At 47.9% G+C, this 18179-nt stretch overlaps 2 protein-coding genes across 2 annotated transcripts in view; one reads left to right on the top strand and one right to left on the bottom strand.

Moving 5' to 3' along the window:
* MTERF3 (mitochondrial transcription termination factor 3) overlaps nucleotides 1–18179 on the top strand; it is a 49106-nt gene that overhangs the window by 12311 nt on the left and 18616 nt on the right. The window contains exon 4 of the mRNA XM_044293203.1: nucleotides 12532–12721. Coding sequence (XP_044149138.1) covers nucleotides 12532–12721 — 190 coding nt within the window. The remainder of the gene's footprint in view (nucleotides 1–12531; nucleotides 12722–18179) is intronic.
* PTDSS1 (phosphatidylserine synthase 1) overlaps nucleotides 1–18179 on the bottom strand; it is a 101287-nt gene that overhangs the window by 72393 nt on the left and 10715 nt on the right. The gene's annotated exons all lie outside the window — the stretch shown is intronic.

Here is an 18179-nt window from a genome sequence, read left to right as displayed (position 1 = left end):
AATTGTTCCGTTTAGGTCCTCATGCATTCGGAATGGAAAGAGATCCGTTCAGGATGCATCAGGATGTCTTCCATTCCAGCAGCATTCCGTTTTATGACCGGACACAAAACCGCTGCAAGCTGCCGTTTTGTGTCCGGTTAAAAAAACTGATCCGTCACTGAAAACAATGTAAGTCAATGGTGACGGATCCTAAAAAAAATGTATCCATCACCCATCCAAGTCACCCGGATCCGGTCTCTTCCATTTTGATGTCACACAACCGCATCCTAATGGAACAGATGCATCCTGATGTTGAAAATCAAAATGGATCAGTTTAATTCTGGTATTGAGATCCTCTGCTGGATCTCAAGACCGGAAATAACAATGCAAGTGTGAAAGTAGCCTTATTGAGTAATGTGCCCAGGTCTGCTGGTGGACGAGGAACAAGTGAAAGGCATCTTTAATTGCTTAGGCAGGATACTGGCAGTCCTTAAAGGGACCATCCCTGTATAGAGACTTACTGGAAGTGCTCCATGGGAAAACAACATGCAAAGAGGCGTCTCTTGACAAAAGAGAAACATGTCACTAGCGCCACCTTGTGGAAGTTGCTCCCTATGAGTCAAAATCCTACTTGACATGACAAAGGAAAATAACCAAGCCAAATATTCATCCGTAGACAGCTGTTTCGGGGTGCTGCCCCTCATCAATAAGACTCCATACCATGGAGCACTACCAGGGAGTCTCCATACAGGGCTGGTCTCATTAAGGAGATTCAGCACCCTGCCTAAGCTGCATGCATGGCATTGCACTCAGCCAGCCAGAATCCTACTCCATACTGATGAGGGGCAAGCACCCCGAAACAACGGATGGATATCTACCTTGGCATGTTCCCTTGTCATATCCCAAGACTAGGGATGAGCGAACTTCTGTTTTAGAAGTTCGGGTTCAGGTTACCGCAGAATTGCCTTATGGATCCCGTGGCCATAGACCATAACTTATGGTCCGTGGTCACGGGATCTGTAATGCAATTCTCCAGTAACCCGAACTCGAACTTCTAAAACAGAAATTCGCTCATCCCTACCCAAGAGTTATTAAAAAGTCTGATTTTTTTTTTAACTCCTATGGAGCCACTTCCACAAGGTGGCGCTAGCGAGATGGTTCTCTTTCCTTGGGAGATACCTCTTTGGATATTATTTGCGCATGAGCATGGTGACATTCTGACGCTACTGAAGAAGAATATGGCCTGACAGTTGAGTAATGATGCACCATGGATGTCTCCGCTCTATGTAGGGAACAGTAAATGAGACTGCGCACTTTCTGCACTGAAACCATTTCATGTGCGGGATACTGCTTGTTGGTGGTTGTCTCATTCGTATAACTTGTTTTTTCCAGAACATATATATTATATATCGGGAATTTGTGTGATATTTTCCCAGCACCCCACTGATTTCATTGACGGGTCACCAGGCACATCTTTGTACATTTGGTATTGGGTATGTCTGACTGAGCAGCGGGGAGCTGCAGTACCAGACACTACCAGATGTACTGACCTGCGCCTGGTGTCCCTTCAATCAGCTGACTGGTGGGGGTGCAGAGAGTCGAACCCCCCACCAATCTGATATTGATAGGCTATCCTGGAATCAAAGTCCCAGAAAACCCACTTTACAATTGATGGTGTATTTGAAGGGTTTTCCAAAACTTTGACCCCTTAAAGTGGTTAAACCATTACTAATGTAAAAAAAATATATGAAAATCAGACATCACATAGCACATGACAACAGCACATGACAACAGCTCAATGGGAGTGTCTATTCTGCTGCAGCTCAGGGGGCGTGTCTCAGCTCTCCCTATCACTGCACAAGGGGAGTGTCCTTCCTGCTGCAGCTCAGGGGGCGTGTCCATGTTCTCCCTATCACAGCTCAGGAGGCAGTTGAAGGATGAAACTGAGCATGTGCGGCCATCTCAGTGAGCAGGTCAAAGAGATACAATTGCTTAATTTTTAATTACATGCAATTACAAAAGTATTCAGATCCAGGTGCCTGTTTGAAAACTGTAGAATATTTTATGTGGGACAACACCTTTAAGGACCCTGCCATTTTTCGCCTTAAAGACCAGGTGTTTTTTTGGAAATCTGACATGTGTCAATTTATGTGGTAAAAACTTTGGAACGCTTTTTCTTATCCAAACCATTCTGAAATGTTCACGTCATACATTGTACTTCATAACCGGGGGAACTTTGAGTCCATATAATTCATCTTTATTTACAAAAAAAAATACAAAATTTAACAGAAAATTTAGAAAAATCTGCAATTTTCAAAATTAGAATTTCTCTGCTTTTGGCCTCATGCACACGGCCGTTGTTTGGGTCCGCATCCGAGCCGTGTGCTGTCCGAATCCGTTGCTCCGTTCTGTGGCCCCACAAAAAAAATAGGGACAAGAATAGGCATTTCTACAATGGGCTGCCCGTTCCATTCCGCAAATTGCGGAAGGCACACAGCGGCTTCCGTTTTTTGCGGATCCACGGTTTGCGGACCAGCAAAAAACGGAACGGTCGTGTGCATGAGGTTTTTAAGGCAGATAGTGATCCATCATAAGAGTTATTACTTTACATTTCCCATATGTCTACTTTCATGTTTGCGTCATTTTGTAAATGTAATTGTATCCTTTTTTTGGATGTTATAAGGCTTAGAATTTTAGAAGAAAATTTTTACAAAAATTTTCGAAACCCACTTTTTTAAGGATCAGTTCAGTTATGAAGTCACTTTGTGGGGCTTTACATAGTGGAAATGACCCATAAATGACCCCATTTTAGAAACTACACCCTTCAAGTTATTCAAAACTGATTGTGCAAACTTTGTTAACCCATTGTGTTGAACAAGAATTAAAAGAAAAAGGAAATGAAATTTTAAAATTTTCACTTTTTTGGCGGATTTTCCATTTTAATAAATGTTTTCCTGTAGCACATCAAGGTTTAACAGCCAAAGAAAACTCAATGTTTATTACCCCGATTTTGCAGTTTTCAGAAACCCCCCATAAGTGGTTGTAAACTGCTGTATTGGCGCACAGCAGGGCACAGAAGGAAAGGAGCGTCATGGATTTTGAAGGGCAAATTTCACTGGGATAATTTTAAGTTGCCAGGTGACATTTAAAGACCCCCTGAAACTCCCAAAAAGTGACCCCATTTTGGAAATTACAGGATAAGGTGACAGTTTTGTTGGTACTATTTTGGGTTACATATAATTTTTGATTGCTCTATATTATGCTTTTTATGAGGCAAGGTAACAAAAAAAAATGGCACAGTTTTTATTTTTGTTTTTTACGGCATTCACCTGACAGGTTAGATCATGAGCTACGGACATGACGAGACAAAATATGTGTGGCGGGAGGGAGCGGGCGGTCAAGCGCTATGCCTGCGGGTCCCATAAATCCCACACCGTCGCAGTTCAGTCCCTGATACATCGCTGACTGTGATGCTTCACAGCGCAGCGATGTATCAGCCGGGAGGGAGGAGGGGCTGGAGGCGGAAAATCGCGGTGGGGTCGGTGCAGTCATTGTACTCTTACACCGGCCCCGCCGCTCACAGCAGTTTAATATCTAAAGACTATTCCTTAACTGGCAGTAACTTTAACTTTAAATCAGCGCTATGATCTTTATTACCTTCCAATGAAGCTTCGGTAACAGGCAGAGCGGGCGGTGGCGTAACGTCTCCCACTCATGTGACACGCCTGCTTCATTCATAAAGCATATACTGCTGTGAGCGGCGGGGCCGGTGTATTGGGGGACACTGTTATGGGGGAGATCTGTGGATGACACATATAGCATAAGATGCTATATAATGTCATCCACAGATCCCCCCCTATAACAGTGTCATCCACAGATCCCCCCCCTATAATAGTGCCATCCACAGATCCCCCCCCATAACAGTGCCATCCACAGATCCCCCCCCCCATAACAGTGCCATCCACAGATCCCCCCCCCCCATAACAGTGCCATCCACAGATCCCCCCCCATAACAGTGCCATCCACAGATCCCCCCCATAACAGTGCCATCCACAGATCCCCCCCCATAACAGTGCCATCCACAGATCCCCCCCCCATAACAGTGCCATCCACAGATCCCCCCCCATAACAGTGCCATCCACAGATCCCCCCCCCATAACAGTGCCATCCACACATCCCCCCCCTATAACAGTGCCATACCTAGATCCTCCCTCCCCATAACAGTGCCATCCACAGATCCTTCCTCCCCTATAACAGTGCCATCCACAGATCCTCCCTCCCCTATAACAGTGCCATCCACAGATCCTCCCTCCCCTATAACAGTGCCACCCACAGATCCTCCCTCCCCTATAACAGTGCCACCCACAGATCCTTCATCCCCTATAACAGTGCCATCCACAGATCCTCCCTCCCCTATAACAGTGCCATCCACAGATCCTCCCTCCCCTATAACAGTGCCATCCACAGATCCTCCCTCCCCTATAACAGTGCCATCCACAGATCCTCCCTCCCCTATAACAGTGCCATCCACAGATCCTCCCTCCCCTATAACAGTGCCATCCACAGATCCTCCCTCCCCTATAACAGTGCCATCCACAGAACCACCCTCCCCTATAACAGTGCCATCCACAGATCCACCCTCCCCTATAACAGTGCCATCCACAGATCCACCCTCCCCTATAACAGTGCCATCCACAGATCCACCCTCCCCTATAACAGTGCCATCCACAGATCCACCCTCCCCTATAACAGTGCCATCCACAGATCCACCCTCCCCTATAACAGTGCCATCCACAGATCCACCCTCCCCTATAACAGTGCCATCCACAGATCCACCCTCCCCTATAACAGTGCCATCCACAGATCCTCCCTCCCCTATAACAGTGCCATCCACAGATCCTCCCTCCCCTATAACAGTGCCATCCACAGATCCTCCCTCCCCTATAACAGTGCCATCCACAGATCCTCCCTCCCCTATAACAGTGCCATCCACAGATCCTCCCTCCCCTATAACAGTGCCATCCACAGATCCTCCCTCCCCTATAACAGTGCCATCCACAGATCCTCCCTCCCCTATAACAGTGCCATCCACAGATCCTCCCTCCCCTATAACAGTGCCATCCACAGATCCTCCCTCCCCTATAACAGTGCCATCCACAGATCCTCCCTCCCCTATAACAGTGCCATCCACAGATCCTCCCTCCCCTATAACAGTGCCATCCACAGATCCTCCCTCCCCTATAACAGTGCCATCCACAGATCCTCCCTCCCCTATAACAGTGCCATCCACAGATCCTCCCTCCCCTATAACAGTGCCATCCACAGATCCTCCCTCCCCTATAACAGTGCCATCCACAGATCCTCCCTCCCCTATAACAGTGCCATCCACAGATCCTCCCTCCCCTATAACAGTGCCATCCACAGATCCTCCCTCCCCTATAACAGTGCCGTCCACAGATCCTCCCTCCCCTATAACAGTGCCGTCCACAGATCCTCCCTCCCCTATAACAGTGCCGTCCACAGATCCTCCCTCCCCTATAACAGTGCCGTCCACAGATCCTCCCTCCCCTATAACAGTGCCGTCCACAGATCCTCCCTCCCCTATAACAGTGCCGTCCACAGATCCTCCCTCCCCTATAACAGTGCCGTCCACAGATCCTCCCTCCCCTATAACAGTGCCGTCCACAGATCCTCCCTCCCCTATAACAGTGCCGTCCACAGATCCTCCCTCCCCTATAACAGTGCCGTCCACAGATCCTCCCTCCCCTATAACAGTGCCGTCCACAGATCCTCCCTCCCCTATAACAGTGCCATCCACAGATCCTCCCTCCCCTATAACAGTGCCATCCACAGATTCCTCTCCCCCCCCCCCTATAACAGTGCCATCCACAGATTCCTCCCCCCCCCTATAACAGTGCCATCCACAGATTCCTCCCCCCCCCCCCATAACAGTGCCATCCACAGATTCCCCCCCCCCCCTTAACAGTGCCATCCACAGATTCCCCCCCCCCCCCCTATAACAGTGCCATCCACAGATTCCCCCCCCATAACAGTGCCATCCACAGATCCCCCCCCCATAACAGTGCCATCCACAGATCCCCCCCCCCCCATAACAGTGCCATCCACAGATCCCCCCCCCTATAACAGTGCCATACCCAGATCCTCCCTCCCCATAACAGTGCCATCCACAGATCCTCCCTCCCCTATAACAGTGCCATCCACAGATCCTCCCTCCCCTATAACAGTGCCATCCACAGATCCTCCCTCCCCTATAACAGTGCCATCCACAGATCCTCCCTCCCCTATAACAGTGCCATCCACAGATCCTCCCTCCCCTATAACAGTGCCATCCACAGATCCTCCCTCCCCTATAACAGTGCCATCCACAGATCCTCCCTCCCCTATAACAGTGCCATCCACAGATCCTCCCTCCCCTATAACAGTGCCATCCACAGATCCTCCCTCCCCTATAACAGTGCCATCCACAGATCCTCCCTCCCCTATAACAGTGCCATCCACAGATCCTCCCTCCCCTATAACAGTGCCATCCACAGATCCTCCCTCCCCTATAACAGTGCCATCCACAGATCCTCCCTCCCCTATAACAGTGCCATCCACAGATCCTCCCTCCCCTATAACAGTGCCATCCACAGATCCTCCCTCCCCTATAACAGTGCCATCCACAGATCCTCCCTCCCCTATAACAGTGCCATCCACAGATCCTCCCTCCCCTATAACAGTGCCATCCACAGATCCTCCCTCCCCTATAACAGTGCCATCCACAGATCCTCCCTCCCCTATAACAGTGCCATCCACAGATCCTCCCTCCCCTATAACAGTGCCATCCACAGATCCTCCCTCCCCTATAACAGTGCCATCCACAGATCCTCCCTCCCCTATAACAGTGCCATCCACAGATCCTCCCTCCCCTATAACAGTGCCATCCACAGATCCTCCCTCCCCTATAACAGTGCCGTCCACAGATCCTCCCTCCCCTATAACAGTGCCGTCCACAGATCCTCCCTCCCCTATAACAGTGCCGTCCACAGATCCTCCCTCCCCTATAACAGTGCCGTCCACAGATCCTCCCTCCCCTATAACAGTGCCGTCCACAGATCCTCCCTCCCCTATAACAGTGCCGTCCACAGATCCTCCCTCCCCTATAACAGTGCCGTCCACAGATCCTCCCTCCCCTATAACAGTGCCGTCCACAGATCCTCCCTCCCCTATAACAGTGCCGTCCACAGATCCTCCCTCCCCTATAACAGTGCCGTCCACAGATCCTCCCTCCCCTATAACAGTGCCGTCCACAGATCCTCCCTCCCCTATAACAGTGCCGTCCACAGATCCTCCCTCCCCTATAACAGTGCCGTCCACAGATCCTCCCTCCCCTATAACAGTGCCGTCCACAGATCCACCCTCCCCTATAACAGTGCCGTCCACAGATCCTCCCTCCCCTATAACAGTGCCGTCCACAGATCCTCCCTCCCCTATAACAGTGCCGTCCACAGATCCTCCCTCCCCTATAACAGTGCCGTCCACAGATCCTCCCTCCCCTATAACAGTGCCGTCCACAGATCCTCCCTCCCCTATAACAGTGCCGTCCACAGATCCTCCCTCCCCTATAACAGTGCCGTCCACAGATCCTCCCTCCCCTATAACAGTGCCGTCCACAGATCCTCCCTCCCCTATAACAGTGCCGTCCACAGATCCTCCCTCCCCTATAACAGTGCCGTCCACAGATCCTCCCTCCCCTATAACAGTGCCGTCCACAGATCCTCCCTCCCCTATAACAGTGCCGTCCACAGATTCCTCTCCCCCCCCCCTATAACAGTGCCATCCACAGATTCCTCCCCCCCCCCCCTATAACAGTGCCATCCACAGATTCCCCCCCCCCCCCCCTATAACAGTGCCATCCACAGATTCCCCCCCCCCCCCTATAACAGTGCCATCCACAGATCCCCCCCCCCCCCCATAACAGTGCCATCCACAGATCCCCCATGGCAATGGACCCAGCCACCATCTTTTCCCAGCCCCTAGTAGTTCCTATGTGGGAAACTGGGAATGTGAAAAGAAGATGGATTAGGTCAGGACAGGTAATTAAAGCAATGCCCCCCTTGCCCTTGTCAGCGCAGCCCCTGGCCCTTGTCTGTGCCTCCCCCTGGCCCTTTCAGCACAGCCCCTGACCCAACTGCGCCCCTCTGGTCCTTATCTGCGCCCCTGGCCCTTACCTTTGCCCCTTGGCCCCTGTGTGAGCCACCCTGGCCGTTTCTGTGCCTCCCCTGGCCCCTGTCTGCGCCTCGTGGCCCTTATCTGCACCCCTTGTCTACGCCCCTGGCCCTTATCTGTGCCCTCACCCCCCTGGCCCTTATCTGTGCCCTCACCCCCCTGGCCCTTATCTGTGCCCTCACCCCCCTGGCCCCTATGGGACTTCAACATTTCAGGGTCTGATCCCTGTTTCAATGCAGCACAATATATCTGTATTGTACTGCATTGACTATCAGTGTATTACACAATGTAATACACTGACAGTTTGCCTATGAGATCCTGATGGATCAGCAGAGGGAGCACGAACCTCCCTTATGCTGCGGTCAGCGCTGACTGCGGCATATGAGGGGTTAATCCACCGGCATCGGTTGATAGAGCATGGGCCCGGCTGTCAGTAACAGACTGGCCCCTGCTGCTGATAAAGACACCGGGTGTGGGGCAGGAGGAGGACTGCAGGGCGAGAATGCTCGTCCTGGTGCGCTAAGTACCCACAGTTTAGGACGAGCATTCTTATCTTAGGTCCTTAAGGTGTTAATACTGATGATCTATCCTCAGAATAGGTCATCAGTATCTGATCGGTGGGGGTCCGACACCTAGGACCCCCGCCGTTCAGCCTTCTCCAGCTTTCCCTAGGCCAGTGATATCACGTTCATCGGTCACATGGCCTAGGCGCAGCTCAGCCCCATTGAAGTGAATGGGGCTGAGTGCGACACCGGACACTGCCGCTATACAATGTAATGTGCTTGATAAGCACAGAGAAGGCTGCGGCACTCACAGGAGCGCCTGTGCCTTCTCAAACAGCTGATCAGCAGGGGTCCCAGGTGTCGGACCACCAATGATCAGATACTGATGACCTATTCAGATAGTCTCAGAAAAGCCCTTTAAAAGGATACGCCTTTAATATTTCATTGGTGTGGGCACAGCTCTGTTCTTTTGGCATTGACTTTACCTGGCATTACAACTAAATCCCATTCGCTTTAATGGGACAAGGCTGTGGTAATCTGTAATTCCACTTGTGTGCCATGGATTGGCACTGCCCAATAAACAATATGATGCACAAACCACCACACCCAAGGAAGTAAAACGCATAAAACACACACCAAAGAAAAATAGGGTGTGTATAGAAATGGTGAGCACATCACATGGATTCGAGTGAATAAATCCTTATCACAAAAAAAAGATATAATACAGGCAAGTGATTTAAAAGTGAGTTAAAAACAATTAAAAAGACACAAAAAGTATAGAAACCCATATATAAACATGCTAAAAGTATGAAGCTGTGCCTGCTAAGTGCAGCAAGTTCCACGTCCCTTTCAGACAGCTCATCGGCTGAGGTGCAGAGAGTCAGACCGATCTGATATTGATGGCCTATTATAAGGATTTAAAAAAAAAATTAAAACCTTTCTATACGTCTAAGTGGTGAAGTCTTTAAACAGATTGCAGCTGCGCCCTAATCATTGAGGAGCATGCCGTCATCCCTGCCTTTTTTTTCTTCGTATACACAGCAATAGACGAGCATAGCGTATACAGATCAGGAAGCGGTAGTGCCACTTCCTGCTCCGATCCTGGCAATCATGTGATCACTGGGGGCCTTGTAACTTCACAAGCTGCTGGGTCTTAGGCTAGGTCTACACAACGACATTTGTCACGCAATATTTTGTTGCACCAATGTCGCGCGACAATTTTTATAATGGCAGTCTATGGTGTCGCACTGCAACATGCGACATACTGCGACACGACAGTCGCAGAAAATCTATTCAAGATGGATTTTTCTGCGACTGTCGCAGTCGCAACATGTCGCATGTTGCAGTGCGACACCATAGACTGCCATTATAAAAATTGTCGTGCGACATTAGTGCGACAAATGTCGTCGTGTAGACCTAGCCTAAGCAGACCCAGATCTGCTGTGTAGTACATACCAGGAGGCTGTATTTCCCCTGTAACTGGGGCTAATATGTCAGCCCCATTTACAGGAGAAATCAGCATGACCTTATGGGGGGCACAAAGTGTAGGATGGAAAAAAAACATCACAAATGGCTTCTAGCCCTGCCCTTGTTCACAGTAAAGGGAACATTATATATTTTAGTTAAAAATAAAATTTTAAAGACAATTTTTCACTTTTTTTTATATTTTCTCAGGTATCAAAAAATACTATAATAAAATGTCATAAAAATAAAGCCCCATCTAACACCAAAAAAAGAGGCAAAAATTATTTAAATGACCAAATGAAAAACGAAGTTACAGCTTTTTAAAACAGTGTATGCAAAAAAATAATTTTTATATATATATATATATATATATATATATATATATATATATATATATATATATATCTGGTTAGGAAGGAGGGGGAAAGGGACCCGGTCTTGAACTGGTTAATTTGAGTCAAGTCTGTAGAGAAGACGTGGTTTGTGTTTGTCCTTTTTTTCTGAATTATTTTATAGTTTGTGTTTAGGATCCCCTTTTCTTGACCAGAGGACAGAGCAGTTACTCGCTATTGAGCACCTCTAATCCTGCATTACACAGACCTTCAATTAATGTGAACGAGCGCCGCGTGATGGTTAATTTCTCTGTGGCGGTGCTACAGGGAAAGGGAACACTGACTACAGGCTTCCCCACAGAAAACAGCAAATCGCTGGGGATCTCAGCAAGGGGCACACTTTGCCATCTGTTTACTTTCAAGGGAATCTTCCAAAAGGGATTTTCCAAAACAAGCAAACCCCGTTTACTCGCCCATCCTCTGCTGGCTGTGGTCCAGCCTACACAGCACAGCTGACAAGTGAGCTACAGAGAACAGAATGTGTCAGTCTATATTGTGCCTGCTCAAGTGACCAGCGTGACAATTGGAATCTTTCAAGTTATACAAGTACGGTAGTTAAAAAAAAATATATATATATATAATCAACAACATAAAAAAAAAAATATGTTTAGAATTAAACCTGTTTTTAATAGTTTGCAAGTTTTAGAAGATACACTCCTTTAAAGGTTTTTTGGGACTTGGATATTGATGGCCTATCCTCACCCCGCACCCCCACCGATCAGCTATTTCAGGCAGCCACCAGGAAGCTACACAGTGGACGGAGCTGGAAATACTGGTTTCCATGCAATGTATAGTGGCCGTTCCCAGGATACCTCAGCTCAGCTCTGATTCAAGTGAATGGGAGCTGCAGTCCACTGTCACCTGAAATTACACAATGAAAGGAGCATTCTGGTAATTTTATACTTCATGTCACCAACAGCCCCCATCGGTGGGGGGTGCTGGGTGTCGGACCCCCACTGATCTGATATTGATGACCAATCCTGAAGATAGGCCATCAATATCTAAATCATGGACAACCCCTTTAAAGTGCGTATATGAAGTGCATATTCCAATAAATTTGACTGGAGGTTAGTTTTTAAAGGGTTTTTCCAGGAGTCAGACACAGATGTCCAATCCTTAGGATCGATCTCAGATGTTTGATTAGTTGGGGGTCTCTCTTTTGGACCCCTGCTGATCAGAATTAAGGGGCTGTAGGCACAGTGGCTTGTCTGTAATGGGCCCTTTTCATTCTGCTGGTTGTCCGTGATTCTCAGAAAAAAAAACTTTTATGTTAAGCTTTAGGGAAATGTCCACCTAGGGAAACCCTTTCTCTAGTTAGTTCCCCTAATGGGGAGTTGGTTATATATAATCTAATGTATGGCCATGCATGGCCACCTATTAGTTCTCCTCTTTGATGGAGAAAGGGGTTGTCCCACAAAAAATATTCTGCAGTTTGCAAACCAGCACCTGGATCTGGATACTTTTGTAATTGTATGCAATTTAAAATTTAGCCTAGCTACTGAGTTATTCAATAAAATGTATCTGTATAGCACCACCTGCTGTTTGCTCTTCTTATTTATTTGACCTGCTCACTGAGATGGCTGCACATGCTCCGTTTTATCCGTCAACTGTGATGGGGAGAGAGCGGCAGCAGACAGGACACGCCCCCTGAGCGGCAGCAGACAGGACACGCCCCCTGAGCGGCAGCAGACAGGACACGCCCCCCGAGATGACCGCTTGATGTCCAAGATTACAAAAACATGGCTGCTTTCTTCTAAAAACTGAACCACCCCTGTCCATGGGTTGTGTTCGGTATTGCAGCTCGGCTCCATTGGAGTCAATGGGGCAGAGCTGCATTACCAGAAATAAACTGTGGATAGGTGTGGTGTTTTTGGAAAAAAAGCAGCCTTTGTTTTCTTATCTTGAACCACCCCTTTAATGATTATGATCTCTCTTGCCATATTGAAATGCACGTCTTTCCTCAGGTGTGGATTTGTCTAAGCTAGAAAATCGGCCATATGTGGGAACGTTCCTCCTGAAGTTAGACTTTGAAAGGGATATCAGCAAAATTCTCTTTTTCCTAAAGGATGCGGGTGTAGAAGACAGTCAGCTGGGACCTCTCCTGACCAAGAATCCATTCATCCTCAGTCAGGATCTGGACAATCTGCACAAAAGGTATGAAACACTTGTATTGGCAATTCTGGCTCCTCGTCCGGGCTTTTAATCCTCAGGATAGGTCATCAATATCAGATTGGTGGGGTTCCGACACCCAGCACCCCCGCCGATCAGCATTATAAAGAGACAGCCAGTCTCTCTTCCTGCTGCTGCTATGTCTATGGCAAAGCAGCAGCGAGCAGGAAGAGAGACGGGAGACGGCAGGTGGTGCAAGAGTTCAGCTTGGGGCCCCCTTTTCTCACTACTTTGTGGCCAGGGGCAGGGAAGCACATAGCCTTCCTGCTGCCTGAGACAAAAATTGAAACGCCCCCTTCCCCCCAATGGCAAATTCTTGACCTAACCCCTTCCCTACAGCCAGAGGTGTAACTTGACCCGCATGCACTTTCTATAATACCGGTGTCTTCTTATGTGGCACAAGGGTCTTTGGGCACACTCAGGCTCCTGGGCCCGGTAGCGACTGCTACCTCTGCAACCCTATAGCAACCCCCCCACGTCCGGCCCTATTAACTATAACGGGGATGCGAACAGATCCAGATGCAACCTGGCAAATATGCACGCAGCGGTTTTCATCCAGCTGATTCTCAGCAAATTTGCCAGGTTGCGGCTGGACCTCCGGCTATCCCAGTATAGTTATTATCGACGGGTATCCGGTAGCGTCTGGCAATGCCGGATCCAGACATCTTTGTTTTATAATCTACTTTCTGTTACAATAATACTCCAGTTGCGAGATAGTCCTTTCAATTCATTATAATGGTGCCCCTTGGTGTTTAATCTGTATAATAATGTGTGTGTCCCCCTACTGAGGAGGTCGCACATGCTCAATTCCATTCTTCAACTGCCACCAGCTGTGACGGTTACAGGGAGAGAACTTGTCACAGCGAGGAGTGGATGAAACCCCCACCGTGCGGTGTATAAGGGTAAAAGGTGATTAGCCTGGCCAAAAGGAGTAATAAGGGAGCAGGTCACCTCCTACAGCTTCTCTAATCCTCTCCCTGACTCCTCACCGTATGAGCAGACCCCGATGGTAGGACGACTCCTACTCAGGATTCCTAGAAACCCTAAGTCGCCCTGGTAATCCCTCACCAAGGAGCAGGGAAGAGATGACCTGTTCATCCCAGTAATGGAGGAACAGGAGTCTCTATCTGAGGCCAGGCTGCAAGGAGAGGGGAACACATACAGCATAAGGAGATGGCAGGTAAGCGAAACCAATAACACACTTACCTGCCACAGACACACTGACTGGAACCTGTGCACAAGTGCTGGTGTCCACACCACAAACCACACAGGAACCCAGGACATCCATAGCTGCTATAACATGAGACAGTGGAATGTCTAGTAAACATGACACCAAACACCACCAGACATGTAACACCAAGCTAGACATATAAACATCCTGAACATAACCCACTCCATACAAATAGGGACAGGAAGGGAAGGAGACACCGGGATGACATTGAACATCTATGACCACAAGGGTGGCCCTCACTGGAAAGATGGTAAAGCCAGGAGCAGTGAACCACCAGCACTCACCAAGGCTGGAGGAACACTGAGCTACAGGCTTCCAGCAGAGACTAAATAGCCCAAGCAGCCACACCCACAAATACAGTTAACCCTTCCAACACCAGACAGAGGAAGAAAGCCACTTAAAGGGGAAGTGCACACACAAGCAAACTAAGCAACACGTTACCACCAGCAACAGCATGCATGGCAACCATGTAACGGCAATCACCCAGAAGGCCGAGACACTGCCACCGCATGCTCACAACACGTTGCCGCTGGCAACCGCAAGTGTGGCAAAAGTGTCACAGCGCAAACAAAAGGCCGTGACAGAACTGCAGCAAAAAAGACATGCCCCCTGAGCTGCCAGCCCGAAGAAAATCTATCAGAGCTCCTGGAGCAATGAATGGGGAGATCTCTGGATCCATGTGAGGTCCAGGGCTGGTTCTAGCTTTGTTAGAGATTGCCATGCACTATATGATGTCCAATTTCTTTTTTGTTTGGGGTGGGGGAACTACTGGACTCCTGAAGAGTTGGGAGACCACCTGGGACAAGCATGGAGGGCTGCTTTCTTTTTGAAAGCAGCGCTCCATGTATGGAAACTGTATGTGGTGCCAGGGTGCCGCGTCATTAGATACAGGGGGGCAAAAATGGCAGAGTTTTTAATGAAAGGGGCAGAGCTACATAAAAAGAGTGCAAGGGCTTTAAAGGGCTGTATGGCGCCATCGCCATCATTCTCCAAGAGATCAAATATTAGCAAGTGTGTGTATATTAGAGGTCTGTATTTAACCTGCTGAACTCTAACAAGTGTGCACAGTGTATAATATGCTCTTGAATAACCCCGGCATTCTCATCACAGCATTGTCTATTGCAGTCAATAGGGAACCCTTAGTAACCTTCTTAGTGACAGCACCGAGAGCGCGGCAGTCACTTTTACAAGGCAGGTGACACTCCGCTTTACGTATGCAGAAGAAATGTTCACACAAGAAGTTTGCTCAACATCTCACCTGACTCTGCGTGACTCCTCTGACTCGAGAGCATTTGGATGTGATATTAAAGGGGTTGACCAATCTCTATTCATTTCTATGGGCTCCTGAAGAACAGCCGAGTGCGCCGCTCGGCTATTTTCGGCAGTCCCATAGAAATGCATAGGAAGCGCACCTCGCAAGCGTGGCCAATAGTCTTTTCAGTTCTGTGAGGCTGACTGAAATTGCTGAGTGAGCATGCGCGGTCCGCTCTCCTTCACTTTGCGGTGGGACCCACACCTATCAGGCAATGGTGGCATATAGTAGCGATATGCCACCAATATGGCCCAACCCCTTTAAGCGTGACAATAATGATATTGAGAGGTTGATTATTAACCCCTTACCACCATAATAGCACGTCACAGTAAGTTGGGTCATCACAGAGCAAAACTCAACTGTAATATACAGCCAGGTTGGGAGAAAACTCTGATCCCTGGCTTTTAACCCATTAGATATCAGAAGCCTATGTGGCACCTAAGTGGGTTGACAGAAGTAGGGGACACCCCATTGGTGCCCCTTCAAGGCAGTTGCTGGGTGCTGATGGGTTACCATGAAAGCCACTGTCTAATAAAGGTCCCCAGGCTTGCCTTGGCTTTATGAACGGCAGGGCCTAATAGGCTGCCAGTGTTACAGCTGATTGGTGGGGGTGCCGTACCCCTGCCATTCAGATATTGATGACCTATCCTGAGGATAGATCATCAATAATATGTGGGCTGCACAACCCCTTTGAGAAGTCAGTGTCCCTTTAAATTGTCAGCCTGGTGGTACAGCATTTTTAGCACTGTGCTGCTGCACAAACCCATGCATCACAGACTACAGACTTTTTCCATCATGAATTTGCTGTGAAATCTGCTATGAAATCTACGTGTGCTCCATTTGTTTTTTTTAATCTTTTTTGCTAAAGCTCTGTATTTAAAACCCGCAGCTTGTCCTGAATTCCACGCAGACCTTTTCCCTGTCCACATACGTTGGATTGTAAATGATTGCAGCTTTTGAGAGCAGAACAAATTCCCCCTTGCTGAACACACACGCTCTGTCACTAGAATATGAATTAACTTCCCCAATGGAAACTTCCATGTGACGCACAGCAATCGGTTTATCAGTTAACCTTGGCGCTGAAGCGTGTTCCTTGCTTTTCTTTGGAAACTGATTTTTTTTGTCTTTTATGGAGTTCAGCAGCTGCTGTTCTGCAAATAGTAATTTCTTATCTCTGTGCTTCGTTATCTATTTAGGGTGATTGCAATTAACATCCACGTTAATATTTAAAAAATAAACTAACTCAGTTTTTTTATATATACGCAAATGTGCCTGGTCACATAAAAAAAAAGAGAAAAAGAGAAATCAACGAAAATAATAGCACTTACACAACAATAGATACAAAAATGATGACAAATTACTATAACCCCTCATTCTGACATAATAAAAGCTGAGATTTTGATCAAAACACATCTGTGCCCGCCTACCACGGCAAGGTGATCTGTCATGCAGAAACCTACTCCATTTGACACTGTGGGCAGTCTAAGGCACACCTGTGCAATATTCATGCTGCCTAATCAGCACCTTGATATGCCACACCTGTGAGGCGGGATGGATTATGCTAACTAACACAGATTTAGACAGATTTGTGAACAATATTTCAGAGTATTGGGTCTTGTGCATGTAGAAAATGTTTCAGATCTTTGAGTTCAGCTCATGCAAAATGGGAGCAAAACCGAAAGTGTTGCGTTTATATTTTTGTTCAGTGTAGTTCCTGAAGACATAGCGAGAAGGTGTTTTTGTCCGACAAAGTTTCCTATATTCACCTGTTCTATTGATCTATGCAGAGTTGAAACAGCAGTGAACATTTATATGTACCAGTCATCATGTAAACTATGTAAATTTATTGTGTGTTTTTGACACGTTTTTTAGGACTGCCTTTTCAAGGAAAGAGTAGTGGCTAAGAGAAGGTGGAAAACGTGGCACATTTATTAAAAGACTATTTGGCAAATTAAAGGGAACCTGTCACCTAGAAAATGAATATTAAACCGCCAGCAGTACCTTATTGCAGCCTGTAGCATGATTATAAGGGTGTCTGTGTCTTTTCTGTACAATGCGCCAAAAGTCTGAAAAAATACTTTTATTTAACTTGGTGGGCTATGAAAAGGATAGTCTTGAAGTCAGGGGGGCAGCGGCTTTCTCGGCTGAAGTCAAGCGTGCCCCGCCCCCTTTGCGTTTGATTGATAGGAATTCCCATTCCTTCACCACTTTTATTCAACTGGCCTTGTTATGTTAACAATAGTCTCGAAGTCAAGGGGGCAGCGGCTTTCTCGCCTGAAGTCAAGCGTGCCCCTCCCCCTTGCCCGCCCCTTAGTATTTGATTGATAGGATGTCCAATTCCTTCACTGCCTGGCACTTGAGCGTAGTCTGGCGCATGCGCAGGCTCTCATGTGTGAGTGCCTGATCATTGAGCCTACCTCACAGCGGAAATGGAACAGTGCGCAGGCACTGCAGGGACACAGCGCACGCGCAAGACTACGTTTGAGCGTCCAGTGGTGAAGGAATGGGAATTCCTATCAATCAAACGCTAAGGGTCCGGAAAGGGGGCGGGGCACGCTTGACTTCAGCCGAGAAAGCCGCTGCCCCCCTGACTTCAAGACTATCCTTTTCATAGCGCACCAAGTTAAATAAAAGTATTTTTTCAGACTTTTGCCGCATTGTACAGAAAAGACACAGACACCTTTTATAATCATGCTACAGGCTGTGATAAGGTACTGCTGGTTTAATATACATTTTCTAGGTGACAGGTTCCCTTTAAAGGGGTTTTCTGAGATTCTGATATTGCTGACCTATCTTTGGAGGGGATCTGATACCCAGGACCCCCTCAAATCAGCTGTTTGAAGAGGCCACGGCGCTATGTGAGTGCTGCAGCCTCTTCACAGCTTACCGGGCACACTGCC

This window comes from Bufo gargarizans, chromosome 5, assembly GCF_014858855.1.
Source record: "Bufo gargarizans isolate SCDJY-AF-19 chromosome 5, ASM1485885v1, whole genome shotgun sequence".
Classification (NCBI taxonomy): Eukaryota; Metazoa; Chordata; class Amphibia; order Anura; family Bufonidae; genus Bufo; species Bufo gargarizans.
The sequence above is the reverse complement of the archived record's forward strand: the minus strand, read 5'-3'. Positions and strand labels throughout refer to the sequence as shown.